Source organism: Stylophora pistillata, chromosome 9 (genome assembly GCF_964205215.1).
Source record: "Stylophora pistillata chromosome 9, jaStyPist1.2, whole genome shotgun sequence".
NCBI lineage: Eukaryota > Metazoa > Cnidaria > Anthozoa > Scleractinia > Pocilloporidae > Stylophora > Stylophora pistillata.
Genome location: NC_142527.1, coordinates 4,681,995 through 4,700,180, shown reverse-complemented (window position 1 = coordinate 4,700,180; position 18,186 = coordinate 4,681,995). Strand labels below are relative to the sequence as shown.

The window sequence follows — 18,186 nt, the reverse complement described above, 5'->3', positions numbered from 1 at the left end:
GTATAAGATGATGCAGAGTTTCCTCATCAGGTTGACATTTTTCAACATTATTCACTAAGCCAGAGGCGGATAATTGTTTCAGTATGATTGTTGAGGTGCTTTCGAATTCTGTTGTAAATATTCGTTTTGATGTTAAAACCATATTGTTTCAATTATTTCGATTACTCTTATCGAGATAAAGAGCCAGTTTCCATTATAATTTAACAATTTAATTTAATTCAATCAGCAAAAACTTCGTATTTTTCTTTTGAAAAGTGTTTCCCCAAAGTTATTTGCATCTTCTGTGCTCTTCAGAAATTAGTTTTCTTTAACGCGTTCATCGGTTCCTCGGTGACACTGACAAAACCCGAGGCAGCCATTTTGAAATTTAGCGCTCCTATCATAATTACCTCGCACGAGGTGATTATAACGATATTTTATTAAAAACTGGATCATTGGATAATGCAATTCAAGACTTTTTATTGGCTTAGCCATTATGGTATATGAGCCAATATACCATAATCTACAAATATGGTGGCGTGCGCGTCGGGTTAAAATAAAAAGGGAGCTAAAAAATTTAAGATTTGGTAAGATTTGTCTAATATCTTGGGGGCGTTTTTAATAAAACAATTATTCCACTAGCGCTTGGTCGATATGAGATGATTATAGCCAACTCGGCGCTACGCGCCTCGTTGGCTATCTATCATCTCATATCCAACGCGCGCTCGTGGAATAATTGTTAAATATAACGCAATCCTCGACCAATCAGAGTGCGCACATCTCTATGATCACCAGAGCAATTATACTTAAGACACGTACTTACTTTGTTTTCGTGCTATCAAATCAAGCGAAATTTCTATTTTCAAGAATTCTAACGAGATTATATAAATCTTATAGTTATATAGGTACAACTGATGGTAAAAAGGTAGCAGTGACAATCAGAAGTCGGAATTGTTATTAAAGAATATTCTAAAATTACATAGCAGAAGAAAGGTTTAAAGTAGCAGGGAAAAGAAATACTGAGAAATGTGTTAAAAATTATTATATGCGCTCTTTGAAAAGGGCAAAGAAGAGAAAAATGCTGGTCTATGTTAAGATGAAGTTTACTAAAACAATTAAGTCAGCAGTTCTATCGCTGCCTACCCGAGCGTGCAGGTAAAGCAAATCATCCACATGTTTCGATGGGCCAACTGATATCCATCATCTGTTTTCTCTCCGCAAGTCCCTCACTAAGTTTATTGCTTTTTGGCAGAACTTTTTGGGTAAGGATTAGGTTTTAAGAACTTTTTACTGTTAACGGAGTTATAAAAAAAATGTGACTTTGTCTAATATCAAAGTTTGTCAATTTATCCCGCTCCCCGAAACGAGAGAGAGACCCAAGATATTTCTCTCCCAAGTTGCCCTCTCGCCCCTGCGCCACTGGGCGAAAATAGGAGAGAGCTTGGGAGCAAGCTTGTTTAGCAGGGTTTGCGCAAAGCAACAATGTCGCAGTTTGATGCTATGAAATAGAGAAGTTTCAGCGTCTTTCATATATGAAACTTTTAGATAAAAACCTCTCTTATAGATAGTTATCGCATAAAAGCTTCACAGATTACATCCGATGCCTAATTCTATAATTGTACATATATTCAAATAAACTCAGCTGTTTTCACCGGAGGCGGTCGAAATCCTTAAAAGCTGACCCACTTTAAGTCGTAATTCCTTAAACCGCAGACAATAGAGAAACGGATTCAACGAAGAATTAACAAATGCTACAGTCTCTGCTAATGGATAAATAACGTGATCAAAAATATCATCCCTGTCTACTACCATATCTGCCACCGAAGTCAGCATGAGAGGTAAATAACAGATAACCAGTACCCCGGAAATTAACAGCACTGTGACAGCCGAGCGCGTGTCTTGTAAACGCGCCCGTGGGTTGTCAGTTTTTTTATCTAGTCCCTCGGAATTCTTTTGCGTCTCGAGGTCAATTGTGGCTTGTTTGTGAGCAAGAATCTGCCGTTTGTGAAATCTCACCACGCGGTAAATTTTGAAATTCAAAACGATGTTTAAACTGAAAGTTATTGCGAACACAATGGAGGCAACCGGTGAAAAAAACTCGTCGTTTTTCACTTTCACTGCTCTGCATATAACGTTGAACATAAGCCATGAGCCCCAGAAAATAACCGTAGCTTTTATGACCCGACTCTTTGTGGCGCGACTGATGTACTCGTATGGATAGACAATCGCAAAGTATCTATCGCAGCACACAAGCGTTAACATTAAAATAGATAGGCCGAGACTAAAGATCTCGGTGAATAAGTACAACATAAAAGCCACGCAAGAGAAGTCCAGTCTTAATTTGCTAGCGATGTAGATAATGAATGACGGCTGGACCACCATACCGACGAGAAAGTCTGTTGTAGCTAGCGAAAATATCAGAATATTCGAATTAGTTTGAAGATTTGGGAACTTCAGAATAACAATGAGAACGAGGCCGTTTCCTATCACTGCAATCGGCGATAAGAGACCATTTGTGACGCATACTCCTACAAGGATGTTAGAAATCGTTGATGTTAGCTTGAAGCGAGCCAATTCGTTAGACAATGTAGAATCGACGCAGAACTTTACACTTGAGTTCATCTTGCAACAAAAAAACACTCATGAAAGGTTTCGATTGTAAGCAAAGGTTCTGGCACTAATCGTACGTTTTCAAGTTGAGGTCTTAACTTTCGTAGTACTAGCTAACTTTTGACGTCTGGTTCATGTCGTATCGATCGTCGGGTAGTTACCATCGTCCATCCAGCGATGGCATAACTTGACTTTTTTATCCTGATTTGTATTTACAAGCGTACATGAGGCCGATAACTTTTCCTGTTTGAATGAATCTTCGCTTCAGTTTCGTGGTGACAGTGGTTACACTGTCAATAGTAATTCACATGCAAACTCGCACAGTTCCGTTTCAGTTTCAGCCTATTTGTAAACTGCACTTAGCATGGTCTCTGAATGGACATTCAAACCCCTACTAAGACTAGATAATCACAATAATTATTTTACGTCACCGCGCTTAATTGCAAAACTGAATTGAGAAACATAAAAAAACCTACAACATTATAAGAATAGTTTGAGAGATGTCTTTATAATGCAAACTATGTAAGATAGTGCATCGAAAAGAAAAAATATCGGACTGATCAAGAAAACATGCCAGGATTTCTCAAAATTTATAAGATATCTCCTAGATAGACCCTCTTGATAGTTCAATTGAAATGAATTTAACGATTCCATTTACGTCATCTGATTTAGTGCCCCAAGTAAACTGATAGATCGACGGAAAAGTTCCGTTTATTACATTTGGTGTTCATTAGGCTTATGCTATTTGAAACTAAAAAATAACCGTGTTCCTTTCATTATTTTTAATTAAACGAGGACCGAATCACACCTCTCTCTCAGTCAATGGAATTCAAAATTTTTCTCAAAATAATAAAACGTGTTAAATGTAAAACTGGAAAAAATAAATTGTGCTTGTACGGCGAGGAAATTGAATCGACCTTGAGCAGGCGGAAGCCGGCTTGAAAAAAAGTGTACACTGTACAGTGGCACTGAAAATCAGTTTACAGAAAAAGAAGAAATTTTGGAATTTTCACATGATGAACAAATTAAAGCGACGGCAAACTATGTTTTTCATTTTATTTTCGAAACTTTCCGAAATAAATGGTAAATTTCGAAGAGACACTGAATATGTTTTAATATTGCGGTTCAGTGGAAGTTATCATTTGCAAAGGTGTGGTATTATTATTAAGAATATTAACTTATGTTGCGCTTATATCAATACTCATTTTCATCAGCGCAGAAACTAAAATGTTACAAAAATCTAACTGAAAAAACAACAAATAGAAAAAGAAAAAAATCTAAGAATGAAATAATATACATGCTAAACATATGTCAATAAACTATCTAAAAATGTTTAATAGTCTAGTTTAAGTACAAAAATATATATAATTAATCTAATCTAATGTAATTCGATTTAACAACTAAAAGCCTCTTTAATTAATACGTCTTTAAATATTTTTTAAAAAGATTCAACGATTTTGAATTTCTAATATAATATGGAACAACATTCCAAAGTTTTGGTGCGGCTGTTTGAAAAGATCGGTCACGGAGTGTGGAGTACATCTTCACTTTTGGTAATTCCAGTAATAGATCATCATTGCAAGATCGTAATCTGTACCTTCCGGGGGTCTTTAACTTACGTAATTAGTTCTAGTATATAATTAGGCGAAAGCCCATGAAAAGCCTTAGATGTGATCAGAAGGATCTTAAATAAAATACGTTGACGAATGGGCAGCCAGTGAAGTTTAAAAAGTAATAGAGTAATGTGACAATATTTACTAGCCATGAATATCAACCTTGCCGCTGCATTTTGCGCTCTTTGTAAGTTATTGATTTGATAAAGGCTGATAGTTTCTAAAGAAACTGTTTGGGGCTGCGTCGGTGGGGGTAACGAAATAATTTGGATATATCGACGAAGTTGAAATGGAAATGTTGATATATCCAAATTATTGATTTGATAGTCTGGCAGCCCAAAATATAAACTATTGCAGTAGCCGATACGACTATAAATTAATACATAAATTAAAATTTCAATCGATTCTTGTATTATTATATAGGTGATAAAAAGCTGTTCTACAGGTTTTATTTATATGAGTGTTCATTGTTAGTGATGGGTCTAGCCACACCCCTAAGTTCCTAACTGCTTTACTTGGTCTAATCTGGTCGTTTCCTACACTGAGGTGCGTAGTTTTTACTTTGGCCAGTTGTTGTTTTGTGCCAACAAATATCAGCTCAGTTTTATCAGAATTCAATTTAAGTTTGACATCTTTCATCCAATTGTGGATATCATTAATACATTTTTCCATGTTCGCCATGGCTTTAACCTCGCCTGTTTGTTCCTTTGGACTAAAAGAGATGTACAATTGAGTATCGTCAGCGTAGCACATTTCAGTCGGTAGGTGTGGTTTGACGATCTCAAGTAGCTCTCCAGCGTAAATTGTAAATAATAGTGGGCCAAGACAACTCCCCTGTGGCAAACCAATTTCCAAACTAAAATCCTTCTATAGGAACCTAATTTAATTGGGTTCAAACCAGGGAAGGTTTTATTCGCGTATGTTGTATTGATTACAGCAAAAATCCAGAACTGGTAACGTTTTAGTCCAATTTGCTTTCCAAGGGCCTGTACGGAGCGCTAGCGTTGTGATTAAAGATCCATTTTCACTTAATGGAAATGAAGTCCAACTTAGCGACAAAACATTAAAACAGGGCGGTCTCCAACTTCCTACAACTCATCTTTCTTTTCTTTCGCCCTTCAGTTTGGCAACGTATGGGGCCAACAGGGATACAATAATAGCTGTGACGAATCGTAACTGACTGCATTGCGTGACATGTAATACATAACTAATTTGACATCATTTGACACGTATGATGGTCCTCTCAGATCTAAGATAAGCCGTTAATTTGCAGACCTTGTCAGAAATGGAGTTTGCCTTCGTGAAATTTTAGACTGCAATAGAGGATGCTTCCTTACTTTGGTAAGTTTATTCGATGAAGCCGGCGCAGTCACGTTCGTTCCCTAATGGTAGATTTTCTGAGCACCTGAAAAGCCACTTATCTGAGGTGTTAGAATATATTATAATGCACGCGCCCTTCGTTTACAGTGGGTATAGTTACACTAAAACCGGCGTCAATTTTACCGGAATGAAACTGGCTAAATAAATTATATAATCAGTCGCGAAAATCAGAGACTTGAATAACTGTTTCACCGAATTAAATCGAATTATTCATTGCTCTCACTGAGTAAAACTGCCACTCATAAATTCAAGCGTTCGTAGCTTTATTTAATTTGTGTGTACAAGGAGAAGATTTAGTATGCGCTTTAGGCTGGTCTGTCGTTTTGTAGTTACAGAAAGATGCTTTCCCAAAAGTAAGGAAATTGAGACATTCTGTTCTGAGGACTTTCTGTACTGAATGTACGTTATGTTCGATGTGCGCTACCTTTATTGAAGAATTGATGAGACAATGACATATGCACAATGGAGGTAGCGACGAATATTGAATTTATTGCTCAACACATAGTTAATATGCTCAACAAAATGGCCACCTCCGCTCATCTCAATCCCAGCCGTATTTCGCTTAGAATTTTATGATGCAACATGTTTTAAAGTCGTGTTTGTATTTCAAATTTGAACCAAAGTGCGTAGGAAACTGAGAATTCTTGTTGTCTTACGAAATACTACAAGGAGTTCGTCACGTTTACAATGATGCAGCGTACATTTTTAATTAAGTCGATACCTTGAAGACCTTGAAACCCGTATTAATTTTCGCCAACCTTTGCAAGTTTCCATCCTTGTTTGGTTTTTTTTTTTTTTCCGTTTTGTTGCTTCAGTTCCGTCAACCCAACCAAACATTTTATCCGAATTTCCTCCGCTAGCAAAACAACTCAAAATAACGCAACGTATCTGAATTATTTTGTCGTTCGTTGTCAAGTAGTGAAACATCCTGAGAAATATCTTGGTTTCGTCTTTGCAAGCACAGTATAGTGGGTGTATCGATGCTAACCTGATTTCACTTTATAAAGGGCGTAATATCTGAGACATTTATCATAATTAATATTTAAAATCTATTCACCGAAGTGGAGGTGGTTAGTGGTGGATATTTACCGAGCCGCGAAGCGGCGAGGTAAATATTCACCGCTAACTCACCGACACTGAGGTGAATAGTTGTTTTAGTATATACTAAAACAGTGAGATAATATACACCACCGTCGTTAATTTGAGTGATTCTTCGCTTGTCACGGGTGCAAACCTAAATAGCAAAGGATATTCGGAGTTTGACTAGGCAATCAGAGTGCGCCTTCAAGGCTATCCACTGTTTTAATACATATATCTTAATAGACATTTTGTTGTGTATTATCGCTGAGTATTTTTACTCGTTGTTTGTATTTTGACGAGCCCTATGGGCTCGTCAAAATACGGCACAACTCGTAAAAATACTCAGCGATAATACACAACAAAACGTCTAATAAGAGATTTATTATCCAACACGCCAAATTGTTAATTCAGTGCGAGCGAATTTCGCGGAAATTTCTGTAGTACAAATATCGCGTGATATTTGTACTCGTCTCGCGCGTTATTTGTATTCTACGAGGCACCGTTGGATAATAAATAATAATATTTATTATTTTCTTTTTCAGGTTTTTTGTTGCTGCTCAAATCACTGACTGCTGAAGGTATTTTATAGATATGGAGTCAACAAACAAAAAACACTTGTTGAAGCACGCTGTATACAAGTCAAAAAGTAGTATTTATGATTTTGTTTCGAATTATTTTTAACCGACTGAAACCATTCCGTCCAAAGCATGCATTATTGTAGCAGAATCAATAACTCAGGATGTTAAGCAAACGCAACTTTATTCCTTGCCTCGTGTACTTCTGACCTGCGCACATCACTCCAGGTGCGCAATGCGTACGTACAATATGCATTACCGCCCGTTCGCAACCATTTATACCACAAACCCAGTCATATTTACAGTTTTAATATAAAACAGTTTTGGGTCTTGTTTAGAGAAAGAAAGTCCTAAGCACTCTAAACAACAAACGTGTCTAGTTACAATGATAAGGTTGAGATCGGGCGTCAGCATTATCAGGCGCCTCTGGCAGCCGCTTCAGTCCATGTAACAATCTCACCTTCCCTCCTATCCCACCCAGGGGAGGACATCCACCACACAGTAATCCTGTGCGTGGGAAATTAACGTCTCCTACCCCTAACCCTGCAGGAGACGGGGCCTACGGTTTATTCGTCCTTATCCGAGAAGACTAGAATATCTATCCATTTCTTGATATTATAGAAAGGTAGCAAATTCTCCTCGCTTATTTTAAGACCATGAGTATTGGTTTAGATAGACCGTTGAAGAGTGAGCAATCTTTCATCATTCATTACGACAGGCCCGACTGACATTCCACCGCCTGAATGATATATTTGGCTATCAAACTGCAGATTGGCTGTAAATTGAACATAAGGACATAAGGAGGCAAAATCTTCTCTTAACCGGGTAGCTGGTGTGATATTGGAGTGGGGGATGGGTAGGGAGGAAGAAGTATATCACCAGTTTGGTTTGAAATTTGGTTTCCTCGAGATCAGCGACAAGTGTTTGTTTTATCGTATTTTTGTTCTACCTCTGGGCAGGAAACGAATCGCGAAGGATTTCACGTACAATGGCTCGTTCCGGAAATTTTGGAGAGGGAGGAGGCAATCTCAAAGCCCCGAGGCTCCCTTATCACCCTTTTATCTCGCAAATCACCCAGGGGTATCCCAGTCTTTTTGCGCATTCTAACATTTTAACAAAGGGCTTGTTGATTGATTCTTGGAATGAAGCAGCGGTGGTGAAGGCAAAAAAAAATTTTTGTGGTGTAAGATATCATCAATTTTGATCCCAGAATCTTTGTAGCTGCTCTTGGGTTTGCTGAAAAGGAGTTGTAAAAAACTCTTTAATCGATTTAAGCACTTTCTCTCGAAATCCTACCTGAACTTAATATTTCAATGATTTTAATACATTTTCAGGTTGTACTGCCAATCAGAGCTCGACCGCCACTTTAACAGCCACAGAAGACAGCCGCCTACTTGGAAATGGAACTGTTTCGCCTCCATTTAATTCTACTTGCCAGTGGAACATCACGGCACCCGCTGGGAAGGTACTCAGCATTGACGCGAGAATCTTCTTCTTTAATAGGGCCTGTGGTGACGAGTACCTAAAGATACACGACGGGCCAAGCGAGTCAAGTAGTTTAATAGCAGAATACTGCAGTCTAAATGTTTCCTTTAGTATCATAAAGTTCTCGTCCAGTGACCGAAGTGTGTGGATCGAGACGAAAAGGGGACCTCTTTACTCTAACAGCTTCTTTCTTATCTTTTACAAGGCGATACCATTTGAAGGTAAGAGGAATCGTAATTATAGAGATGAAGATGGTTTTAAATTTGTTGCAAATAGAAACTGGGAGCCAGTTTGTTTGAAAGCGTTAGAATTTGCACGTTGAACCGGCCTAGATTTGTCGAACCTAGTTTTTCCGAAACAGTTGCGGACATTTAAAGTTGGACTTTTAGTTCAAGAATTATCCAAGACTGTAGCTCGAAAGGTGGGTCTTAATTTAGTTGGTACGTTAATATAGAGTGCTAAGTACAGCCCCGTTCGGAATTCATGCAATTCCTGTGGTTCCAAATACCGAAAATGTTCTGAATAGACCTTAATTTCAAGGGCGTTCAGATGTGAGGGGGCTTCAGGGAACAGGGGCTCATCATAGAAGGGGCTTTTTAGAGACGGGCGCTCACTAGAAAGTGGGGGAGTTTTGAGGAAAAGGGGGTGTATTTGGCCAATTAACTCACATCATTCTACACATATAGAGAGACTTAAAACGGATTTTAAATGCTTTCTTCTGAGACCGAGACCGAAGGGATAACAGTTCTGGAGATTTTGTGAGAAAGAAGCAGGACTTATTAGAGATAGGGCCTCCCGGTTAGCTCAATTGGTAAGAGCGCTGGACTGTTGTGCGGGAGGTCGAAGGTTCGAGCCCCGGCCGGACCAACACTCGTGGTCTTAAAATAACTGAGGAGAATGTGCTACCTTTCTATTATATCAAGAAATGGATAGACATTCTAGTCTTCTCGGATAAGGACGAATAAACCCTAGGTTCCGTCTCCTGTATCTTTAATTAGATAATTCGATTAGGCAGGGGACGTTAAAGAACGCACATCACGAGATTACTGTGATGTGGTCTGGCCTGGTTACTTTGAATTGGGGAGAGGGGGCATCTGTAAAAAAATTCGCCTTTGTTGATTGTAAACTGCCACTGGCAGTCTGGTAAAGTCTTCCGCACAGTATTGTAAAGCGCACTTGATCCTATACACATGTTAATTTGCGCCATATAGAAATGTTAATGTATCATTTTATTAGAAGAAGCTTAGAGCTTTGGACAGGGAGGTGGCTGTATTGGAAACTTCAACCTCTGGCCTGGGATTGTATATTAGAAACTTGAAGCTCTTAAAGCGTTTACGACAATCTTTCTCTCTAGAGTGTTCACTCAACACCACATTGAATGCTTCCCTGTCGCCTGTGGAACATAACTTCTCGAGTCCCTACTGGCCCCTTGGTTATCACTTAAGCACGACATGTGGATGGTACATCACAGCGCCTGAGAACCACAGCGTGGTGCTGCATCTCAAGTACAAGCTATCCATGGACAGCCTAGAGATTTATGATGTGGAGGGCTCTGCGACTAGCCTCGTCGCCCGTTTCACTGCACGTGTGCCAGGACGTTTGTACAGAGCCACTATATATTCCAAGTTCCGCCGTTTATACATCTTGTTCAAAAGTAACGTGAAAACAGTTGACACAGATGAAAGATTTTATGCTTCGTACTCTGCCATTACTCCAAGTATGTATGAGGGGCAAATTCAGTTTTGAATTGAGGGACACTCGATGAGGTTCTGTTGATATAAAGAAGGGGGGTAGGGGTGGGCGGTGTTTTCAATGGGGTGCTTCTACCAAACCCTATGGATTGTATATAGCCCCGAAACATGAGACCCGTACAAAACCGAAACACTGATACAGCAAGCCTTTAATAGTAAGTGTAACAGAGCAAGAGAACGTCAAGCTAAGAGACTTGATCCCTCATAGGGACCCGATCGGCTTGTTTGTACCTCTCAGGCTATTTTAAGACTCAAGGCCGTATCCTTCGGGAGTAGAAAAGGGGATGTGTTAGGCGGGGGGGCTTTTGAAAAGTAATTTATGAGAGCCAGAATGGACTGTGTGTCATTACTTTTTGTTTTTAACAACTTTTTGATGACTACTGTGTATAAAATGTGTTTCTCGTGTTGAAAAATCTAAGATGTTTTGATATAAAGAGAATCTTACAAAGGCTTTTTAGGTACATGTACTTGTTACTGAGACCAAATGTAGAACAATAATAAAATTTTTGCCTTAGTGGGAGGGAGAAAGAGGCTTATTAGAGAGAGGCGTGTTTGCAACTTGAAGTTTTAAACAGGAGGGGTATTGTAAGCTTCAAACTCTGGCCAAGGAGGGACTATATGCGAAATTGTGTCTCTTGACTGAGAGTTCTCAAAGTCGGTGCACAATAATCATTCTTTCTAGAGTGTTCCTTCAACACCACATTGAGTGCTCCTTTTTCGCCTGTGGAACATAACTTCTCTAGCCCCTCCGTGCCTTTTGGTTATCGCTTAAACACAACCTGTGGATGGTATATCACGGCGCCAGAGAACCACATCGTGGCGCTGCGTCTTAAGTACAAGCTGTACTTTGACAGTGTAGCGATTTACGATGTGGATGGCTCTGCGATCAGCCTCGTTGCCCGTTTCACTGCGCGTCTGCCTGGACGTTCGTACTCAACTACTATATATTCCAAGTTCCGCCGTTTGTACATCATTTTCAAGAGTGAAGTTAAAACGATTGACATAGAAGAGGAATTTTATGCTTTTTACTCGGCCGTCACTCCAGGTAATTACACAGGGCAACTTTATTTTTGAGGAACATTTGATGGGGGATGGTCGGGATGGGTCGATGAAAAGGGAAGGCGTGGTTTATGGGGTTGCTCCTGGCAAACCCTATGGATCGTAAAGAGGGTAAGTTTCAAAAGGAGGTGCTACGTCGGTTGGGGTTATATAAGATAATTTCGTTTCATCAACGGAGCTAATAATGTCAATTGACTACCGTAGAAAGTTTCCGAAGCTGAGGTTTCGAGCGACGTAGGGTTGACGCTCTAAAAGGCTCTTTATGGAGGCCAATTTACATTATTAACTCAGTCGATAAAACCAAGTTATCCTATAGGTCGTAAACCCGATATGAAAGCCTTATATAACCGAATCACCGATACAATAGGCATTAACTGTTATTCCAATATATGGTAAGTACATCGGACCAGAAGAACATCAATCCTGGAGACTAGATCCTTCATGAAGACCATGTTGCTATGGTAATACCTCTCAGTTTCTTTTAAGACCCTGGGCCGTATCCCGTGGGAGTAGTCATAACTTTTACAGCGCCTGGTTGCTTTTGATCGCGCAAAAAATTCTCAAAATGTCAGACGATCTGGTCGTCTTCTTTACGGAGAGTTATGTTCCGGAAGCAACATAGTTTTCATCTCTACCATCGAAAGGTTGATATAAAATCATAACACTGACCGAGTTTGGAAATTTCAAGAATTGGCCTAACCTTTTCCAAACTGCCAGAAATCGGGTATGCCGGGGCGCCGCCATTTTGTATTTTGCTTAGCAATGTGGCCGCCCACCAGTGACTTAATTTTTACAATATGCACTTTGATGTGGTGGAGATGAAAAATTTATCTGTTTCTATGGAATGCCTCTCCTTTGAAACCGTGGAAGTGAGCTTATATGCGGGTAGTCTTCTAGCTTGATTCCCACGTGATTACAGCAAAGGCCCGAGAGAAATGTAACCCTTTTTGTTTTATTCTTAATTTTTTTTTTATCTTTGCTTGTCCATAAGCCTTCAACCCAGCAAGGCTATCTTTCGGAAGAAGCCGTTTTAAAAACCCGGGTGAAGGGAGCTGTTTTTTTAATCGAATTTTGTTGATAATGTTTTTATTATTATATCTGTAGTGGCGCCTGTTTATCTAAGAACTCCTTGGATGAAAATAGGAATATTGTGTTGAAGAATCCTTCGGGTGTCATAACAAGCCCGGAGTATCCATCAAGCTACCCGCGGGAATTGATAAAACAGTGTTTCTGGAAAATATTAGCGCCTGAAGGAAATATTCTACGTGTGGATTTTTTATCCTTTCGACTTCCACCATATGGAACATGTTTGACTATTTTCTTTACAATAAATAGAAGAATTCCAACGCAAACGCGTGTATGTGGACTGAAACCTTCGTTTCTACTTTACTCAATGACAAACGAGATTGGTATCGAGGGATCAGAAGGGTATGGTTTTGAACCTGGACAGGGATTCATGGCAAATTACACCACCATACCTGCAGGTAAGAGCAAAGGAGGACAGGTTGGAACGTCACGTAAAATGTCATGTGTGACGAAGGGAACTTTGCGTGACTTAAAAAAAAAAAACGCTTCCCAAGTGCTGACTTTATAGGCCCGGGTATCTTACGTACTAGAGCGGCGGCAACATCGAGAATGTTTTGAAACAAACGATTAAATCAAACGAGCACGACTAAGGCGCTGCAAGTACGTTTAAAAACTTTGAACATTATTGAGTTGTCCTCCTACAAAAAAAAAAAAAAACCTGACAATTTGTCGTTTCTGGGCAGTCCGAGAATGAGAACCTCCAGAAAACATTTCGAAGGTTTCTCCTAAGTAGACTAAGAGGTCCATTTGTATGAAAAGGAGGTCTGATGTTAAGGTCGCGTTATAGACATCGAGCTACTCGTGGAATTCGTTGCGCATTTGTCTATCCGCACTGTTTTCTACCGTGTCACTGTCACGAGTGTGTAAGGTCCCTTATATCTGGTCGCTAAGATAACCAGTATTGCAAGGTTTAGCCTTGATTAACTGATGTGACAGACAAAAGGTCAATTTATATCGTAAGAAAGGTCGCCTGTATTCATCTTTGTGAGCACTTTTGTTCACGAAGACTCGCAGTATGCAGTCGAAACATCGCGATCCACATCGAAAGTGAATGCATCATAAGACAACGATTATATTTCGTTGTAAAAGAACCTTTTGACCTTAGCTGAGAGTAAAAGGGTACCGGGAAACAGAAGTCATTGTTGTGGGCTGGTTGTCTTCTTCCATGTGTCTGCACATATCTTGTGATTGCGTTCGAGTCTATTTGGGTGTGAGTGTTATTATTTTTTTTTTTTTCTAACTCTGAATCCCATTTGACTTTTACAGAATCATCAGGGGTTTGCATCCCAAGCAACAACACCACTGTACATATGGAGGCTGAGGGGATGACCTTTGCAACTCCAGGGTTTCCCCTCTACCCTGGAAAAGGCCAGTGTAACTGGAATATATCAGTATCCGAAGGGAACTTGATAAAACTTACGTTTCTGTCGTTATTCACAGGAACACCCTGCGATTACAGTTATGTGGAGATTTTTGATACGGCAAATTCCACTCGGACTTCCCTCAAAAAATTCTGTGATGTAGCTCATAGCGATGTAGAAGTGTACTCGCGAGGAAGCAGTTTGCTAGTTACCCATGTAAATCTCCTGAATGCCTCTACTACTGTAGGGTTTTTGGCGACATACGAAACTGTTAAGAGTATCCCTGCCAAATACGCTTGTGCCAAATCAGACAAATATGGCCTGCCAAAAACATTACGAGGCACTGATGGTGAATTTGCTAGTTACCAGTTCCCTCTTTCCTACTCCAATGATGCTAAATGTTCGTGGACTATTGAAGTCCCAGCTGGATTTATCGTGAATTTGACTTTTCACACGTTTGAGTTACAGAAATCGCGAGGCTGCGCTGCAGACTATGTTGAGATTAAACAGGGAAAATCATATTTGTTAGCTGATGAGTTACTTGGAAGATTTTGCGGTTCATCGATACCCGCAGTGATTCAGTCTAACCGTTCTGTAGTAAGAGTGGACTTTGTGGCGGACAGCTCAGGAAGATACCCAGGATTCCACGCAAGCTTCAAAGCAGTTCCTGATCGTAAGTAGAGTAATTTTCAGGTGTCCAATCTGACTTAGCTTTGCTTTATGATTCGTCTGAAAATTTCATGCAAAACCAAAACAAATCGTAACTTGTTCACTCGAGAGTCAAACGAAACAAATGACTGTGGAGTAATGTATAGGTCTAGCAAAACTGAAACACAGCGGTCAGACATGGGGCATGCGCGATAGGATCAATTTCAGCCGCTTACGCTCCCATTTCCCGCGCAAAATTTCTCAGGAAAACTTATTGAACAACCGTCGTCTCACGAAAAGTAGAATAAGATTTGAAACCTTCATAGAAATCTGTAAAAGGAAACAAAAGTTGGGAAAAGGAAAACTCGAGACTTTTCGAACACAAAGCCGCTTTTTCTTATGTCGGTATTGTGGGGATTTACCACTGTGCGCCAGAAAAAGGCACGGACAATGAAGCTTGGATATTTGAGGCTCTCTTTTATCATTTTAGCCGCCATGGGACCATGTAAAACTCAAGGAATAGATAACGTTATCCCTCTTAGCGGGAAAACTGGAAGACTGTTTTCACCGCTGTACCCAGAGACATTTCCTAACGATATGAGGTGCACGTGGATCATATCAGTCCCAGAGGGCCATTTTGTCAAGTTGAGAATAACCTCTTTCTTACTGGCGTACGTTTGCAAACAGACAACTTTGGAAATTCGTGATGGCCAGAGTTCCTCCAGTGATTTGCTCAGGAATTTCTGTGGAAGCTCCTTTGAAAGATCGGTATTTTCCAGCGGTCGCCATCTCTGGGTGCGGTTTCATTCCGACAAGGATGAATTCTTGTACGGGACCGGATTCGATGCTTTCTTTGAGATGGTCAGCCAATGTAAGTTTTGCTGATATCATTGTTGCTATTCTACTAGAGGTAACTGTTGTTAGAGAAAATGAATCAGCCTTCGTCCGTCCTCTAGATCGAAAGCACACGTTCCCGAATCACGATCTCAACTCTTTTTGAGGTTGCAACGGAATAATTCAAATTTCTAAAGTAGATGTGCGCTTCAGAAACTCGGAAAAAGCCTCTTACTTCACCACAGAAAAGTGTATATAAAATCATGACCACAACAGCCTTTTGAGATTCTTTAGAGCAAACTCAAATTTGCTTCATTTTTTTTTTCCTGTGGATGCCGCCATTCTTAATCTTGCTTAGAAACCTGGCTGCTGTTTTACGACGTTACAAATCTAACTCCAGCAACCTAAGAGCTATGCAAAACGCATGCTGGACTCATTTGATTTTTCCTTTTTGTCACGACCACTGTTGAAGCTGTTTGTGAGCTATGCATTGTAGATTTGAGTGTGATCACTTATTTTTGACTGAAAGCACTTTTATAACATTTTTCGCTATAAAAGCAAAGTCGAATTTTACATAATTCCATGGCCTTCATCTCGTTTTCTTGTAGTACCCGCTCCGTTTTCCTGCACAGCGGGGAACTTAATCATCAAGTTGAAGTCTGAGACAGGAACTCTGGCCAGTTACAACTACCCTCTGCCATCTGACGACTCTGTAGAATGCATCTGGTCCATTAGTGTAGACACTGATTCCAAAATTGTATTGTCTTTCGAGTTCTTCAATGTATCCCAGACTAGCAACTGTTCTGAGGATTATGTCGAGGTGCGAGATGGGTGGTTCAGCACCAGCGACCTTGTTGGAAAGTACTGTGGAGTAGAGAAACCCTCGCAAATAACCTCGGATTCTTGGAACTTACGTGTGGCTTTTAAATCAAGCGGCAAGACGAAATTTCCTGGGTTCAAGGCCACCTACAAAACCAAAAAGGGTAGGTGAATATTGCGAGACCAATTTGCAATAGAAAAGGCAGGCCGGAAAGATTTATAATGTGCGTGCTGTTTTTCGTAGGGAAGGTTTGCGCGTGCATTACGGTTTTCAGCGCGTTGTACGTTATGCGCGTCATTTTGCAAGAATGATAGAATGAGTTAGCGGGTTTTTGCTATGAAATGGTGAGCAGGGGCCCGTTACTCGAAAGTCCCGGTAACTTAACGGACCCGAAGCCATATCTTAAATTTTAAGAACAGAGGAGCAGGTTGTGGCACCCTAACCAGGCCATTTTGTTTCTTTAGATGATAAATTTATTCTATAATTTTCAAAACTTTTTTAAAGCCCCATCGCGAATGAAAACAGAACAGCGCAACGGGACTTTCGAGAAACAGGCTCCAGGTCTGTAATTGGAGTTCATCGACAGAGCAGACTTATGGTGCAACCTTTCAAAGCTCGTAGTGTGCTCTGGTGGTAAAAATTGCTTTCACGGTACTTTGCTGTTCTAGCAGCAACCATGTTTCCTGCTTTTTCCTTTTTCCTTTCAGATTCAACTCTTCGTATTCTTAAGATCGTTGGGATTTGTCTTGGAGCACTTTCTTTCCTGTGTACTATAGTTGCCGGTAGTTGCCGTTATTGCAACAAGAGTCATAACCAGGGTCAACCTGGTGTTGTTTTAGCTACGCAAGGCACAGACAACCCTGGGCATGAAGGGGAACGCGCCAGGAACCAAACAAGCAGTTTTTGAAAACCTACACAGTGGTCTTTATAACTCTAAGAGCTGATAAAATAAACAACCTTGGCCTTTTCTTCCTGATCTGCCCTCTCGAATACCTACTCTATGCCAAATTTCAGAGCTGCAACGAAGAAAAGTACATGACACCATCGATGATCATGTTAACTTCCGGCTTACGCTAAAATTGCGCAGGTTTGACAAATTTAGAAGCGACCAGAAAGAACTGGGTCGAGTCATCGTGGAGCCTCGACTTCCAAAACTAGATCCAGTTCCCTGGCTCTCGTCCCAGAAATATCATTGGAACCTGGACTGTAACCATGAGGACCGTGTGTTGAAAACACCAAACAGTATTCCTAAAGCTTAGGAAACCCGGATAGATGAAGTAATTTCATTGCTGTATTTTACCATAAACAGTTTACAGAGTAATGAAACTTGATTGTAATCGCTTTTCTAAAGTCAATTATATTATCATATGATTAATTTTATTAACAGCGGGGATTTCAACGGTGATTTTTTCAACATAAAGGAGGTGAAGTAATAGAGCAAGTTGTAATCGACTCGAATGTAATCCGTTGTTGCTTTGGTTCTGCTTTACTTTGCTCTGTGATTGGTTGAATAAACAAGGGCCATCTATTTAACCAATCAGATGCAAAAGTAAAAACACTCGCGACTTGCAACCAATCACGTGATTCTTCAGTTTACTGATGAGGTCGTATTTAATAAACTGTTTAGAGTCATCTTAGCACCATCGGTCGATTCTATCTGATTGACAACCTGATTGACAACCTGATTGACAACCATGACCCCAATTCCTCTCTAACTACGGTTTACCGCAAGAAAACTTTCACCGGGTTACTAACTAATTATTTCAGCTTCACCTCGTATTCGTACAAAGTGGGTGTCATTAAGACACTCGTTGATACGGCTTGCAAGATTAATAACACCTGGTCAGGGTTTCACGAGGACATTAACAAACCTACTGATATTCTAAAAAAGAATCTTTTCCCTGC

General features: G+C 40.0%; 2 protein-coding genes across 2 annotated transcripts; one reads left to right on the top strand and one right to left on the bottom strand.

The window, feature by feature from the left end:
- Positions 1-439: 439 nt before the first annotated feature.
- On the bottom strand, positions 440-2,947 carry LOC148722883 (beta-2 adrenergic receptor-like). Its single transcript, XM_088733036.1, has one exon. The coding sequence runs from the start codon at positions 2,599-2,601 to the stop codon at positions 1,618-1,620; it is 984 nt and encodes a 327-aa protein (XP_088589162.1). The 5' UTR covers positions 2,602-2,947; the 3' UTR covers positions 440-1,617.
- Positions 2,948-5,411: 2,464 nt separating this feature from the next.
- LOC111338175 (tolloid-like protein 2) lies at positions 5,412-17,918 on the top strand. Its single transcript, XM_088733428.1, has 11 exons — positions 5,412-5,543; positions 7,205-7,240; positions 8,572-8,943; positions 10,077-10,439; positions 11,156-11,518; positions 11,849-11,924; positions 12,637-13,016; positions 13,885-14,652; positions 15,118-15,498; positions 16,070-16,444; positions 16,989-17,918. The coding sequence occupies exons 1-11, from the start codon at positions 5,528-5,530 to the stop codon at positions 17,186-17,188; spliced, it is 3,330 nt and encodes a 1,109-aa protein (XP_088589554.1). The 5' UTR covers positions 5,412-5,527; the 3' UTR covers positions 17,189-17,918.
- The last annotated feature ends 268 nt before the right edge of the window (positions 17,919-18,186 follow it).

Excerpts from the sequence above, each read along its gene's own strand:
- LOC148722883 (XM_088733036.1), bottom strand. The coding sequence starts at position 2,601 with ATGAACTCAAGTGTAAAGTTCTGCGTCGATTCTACATTGTCTAACGAA.
- LOC111338175 (XM_088733428.1), top strand. Across the intron at positions 7,241-8,571 it reads CAAATCACTGACTGCTGAAG|GTTGTACTGCCAATCAGAGC; the intron begins GTATTTTATAGA and ends ATACATTTTCAG. Across the intron at positions 16,445-16,988 it reads CACCTACAAAACCAAAAAGG|ATTCAACTCTTCGTATTCTT; the intron begins GTAGGTGAATAT and ends TTTTCCTTTCAG.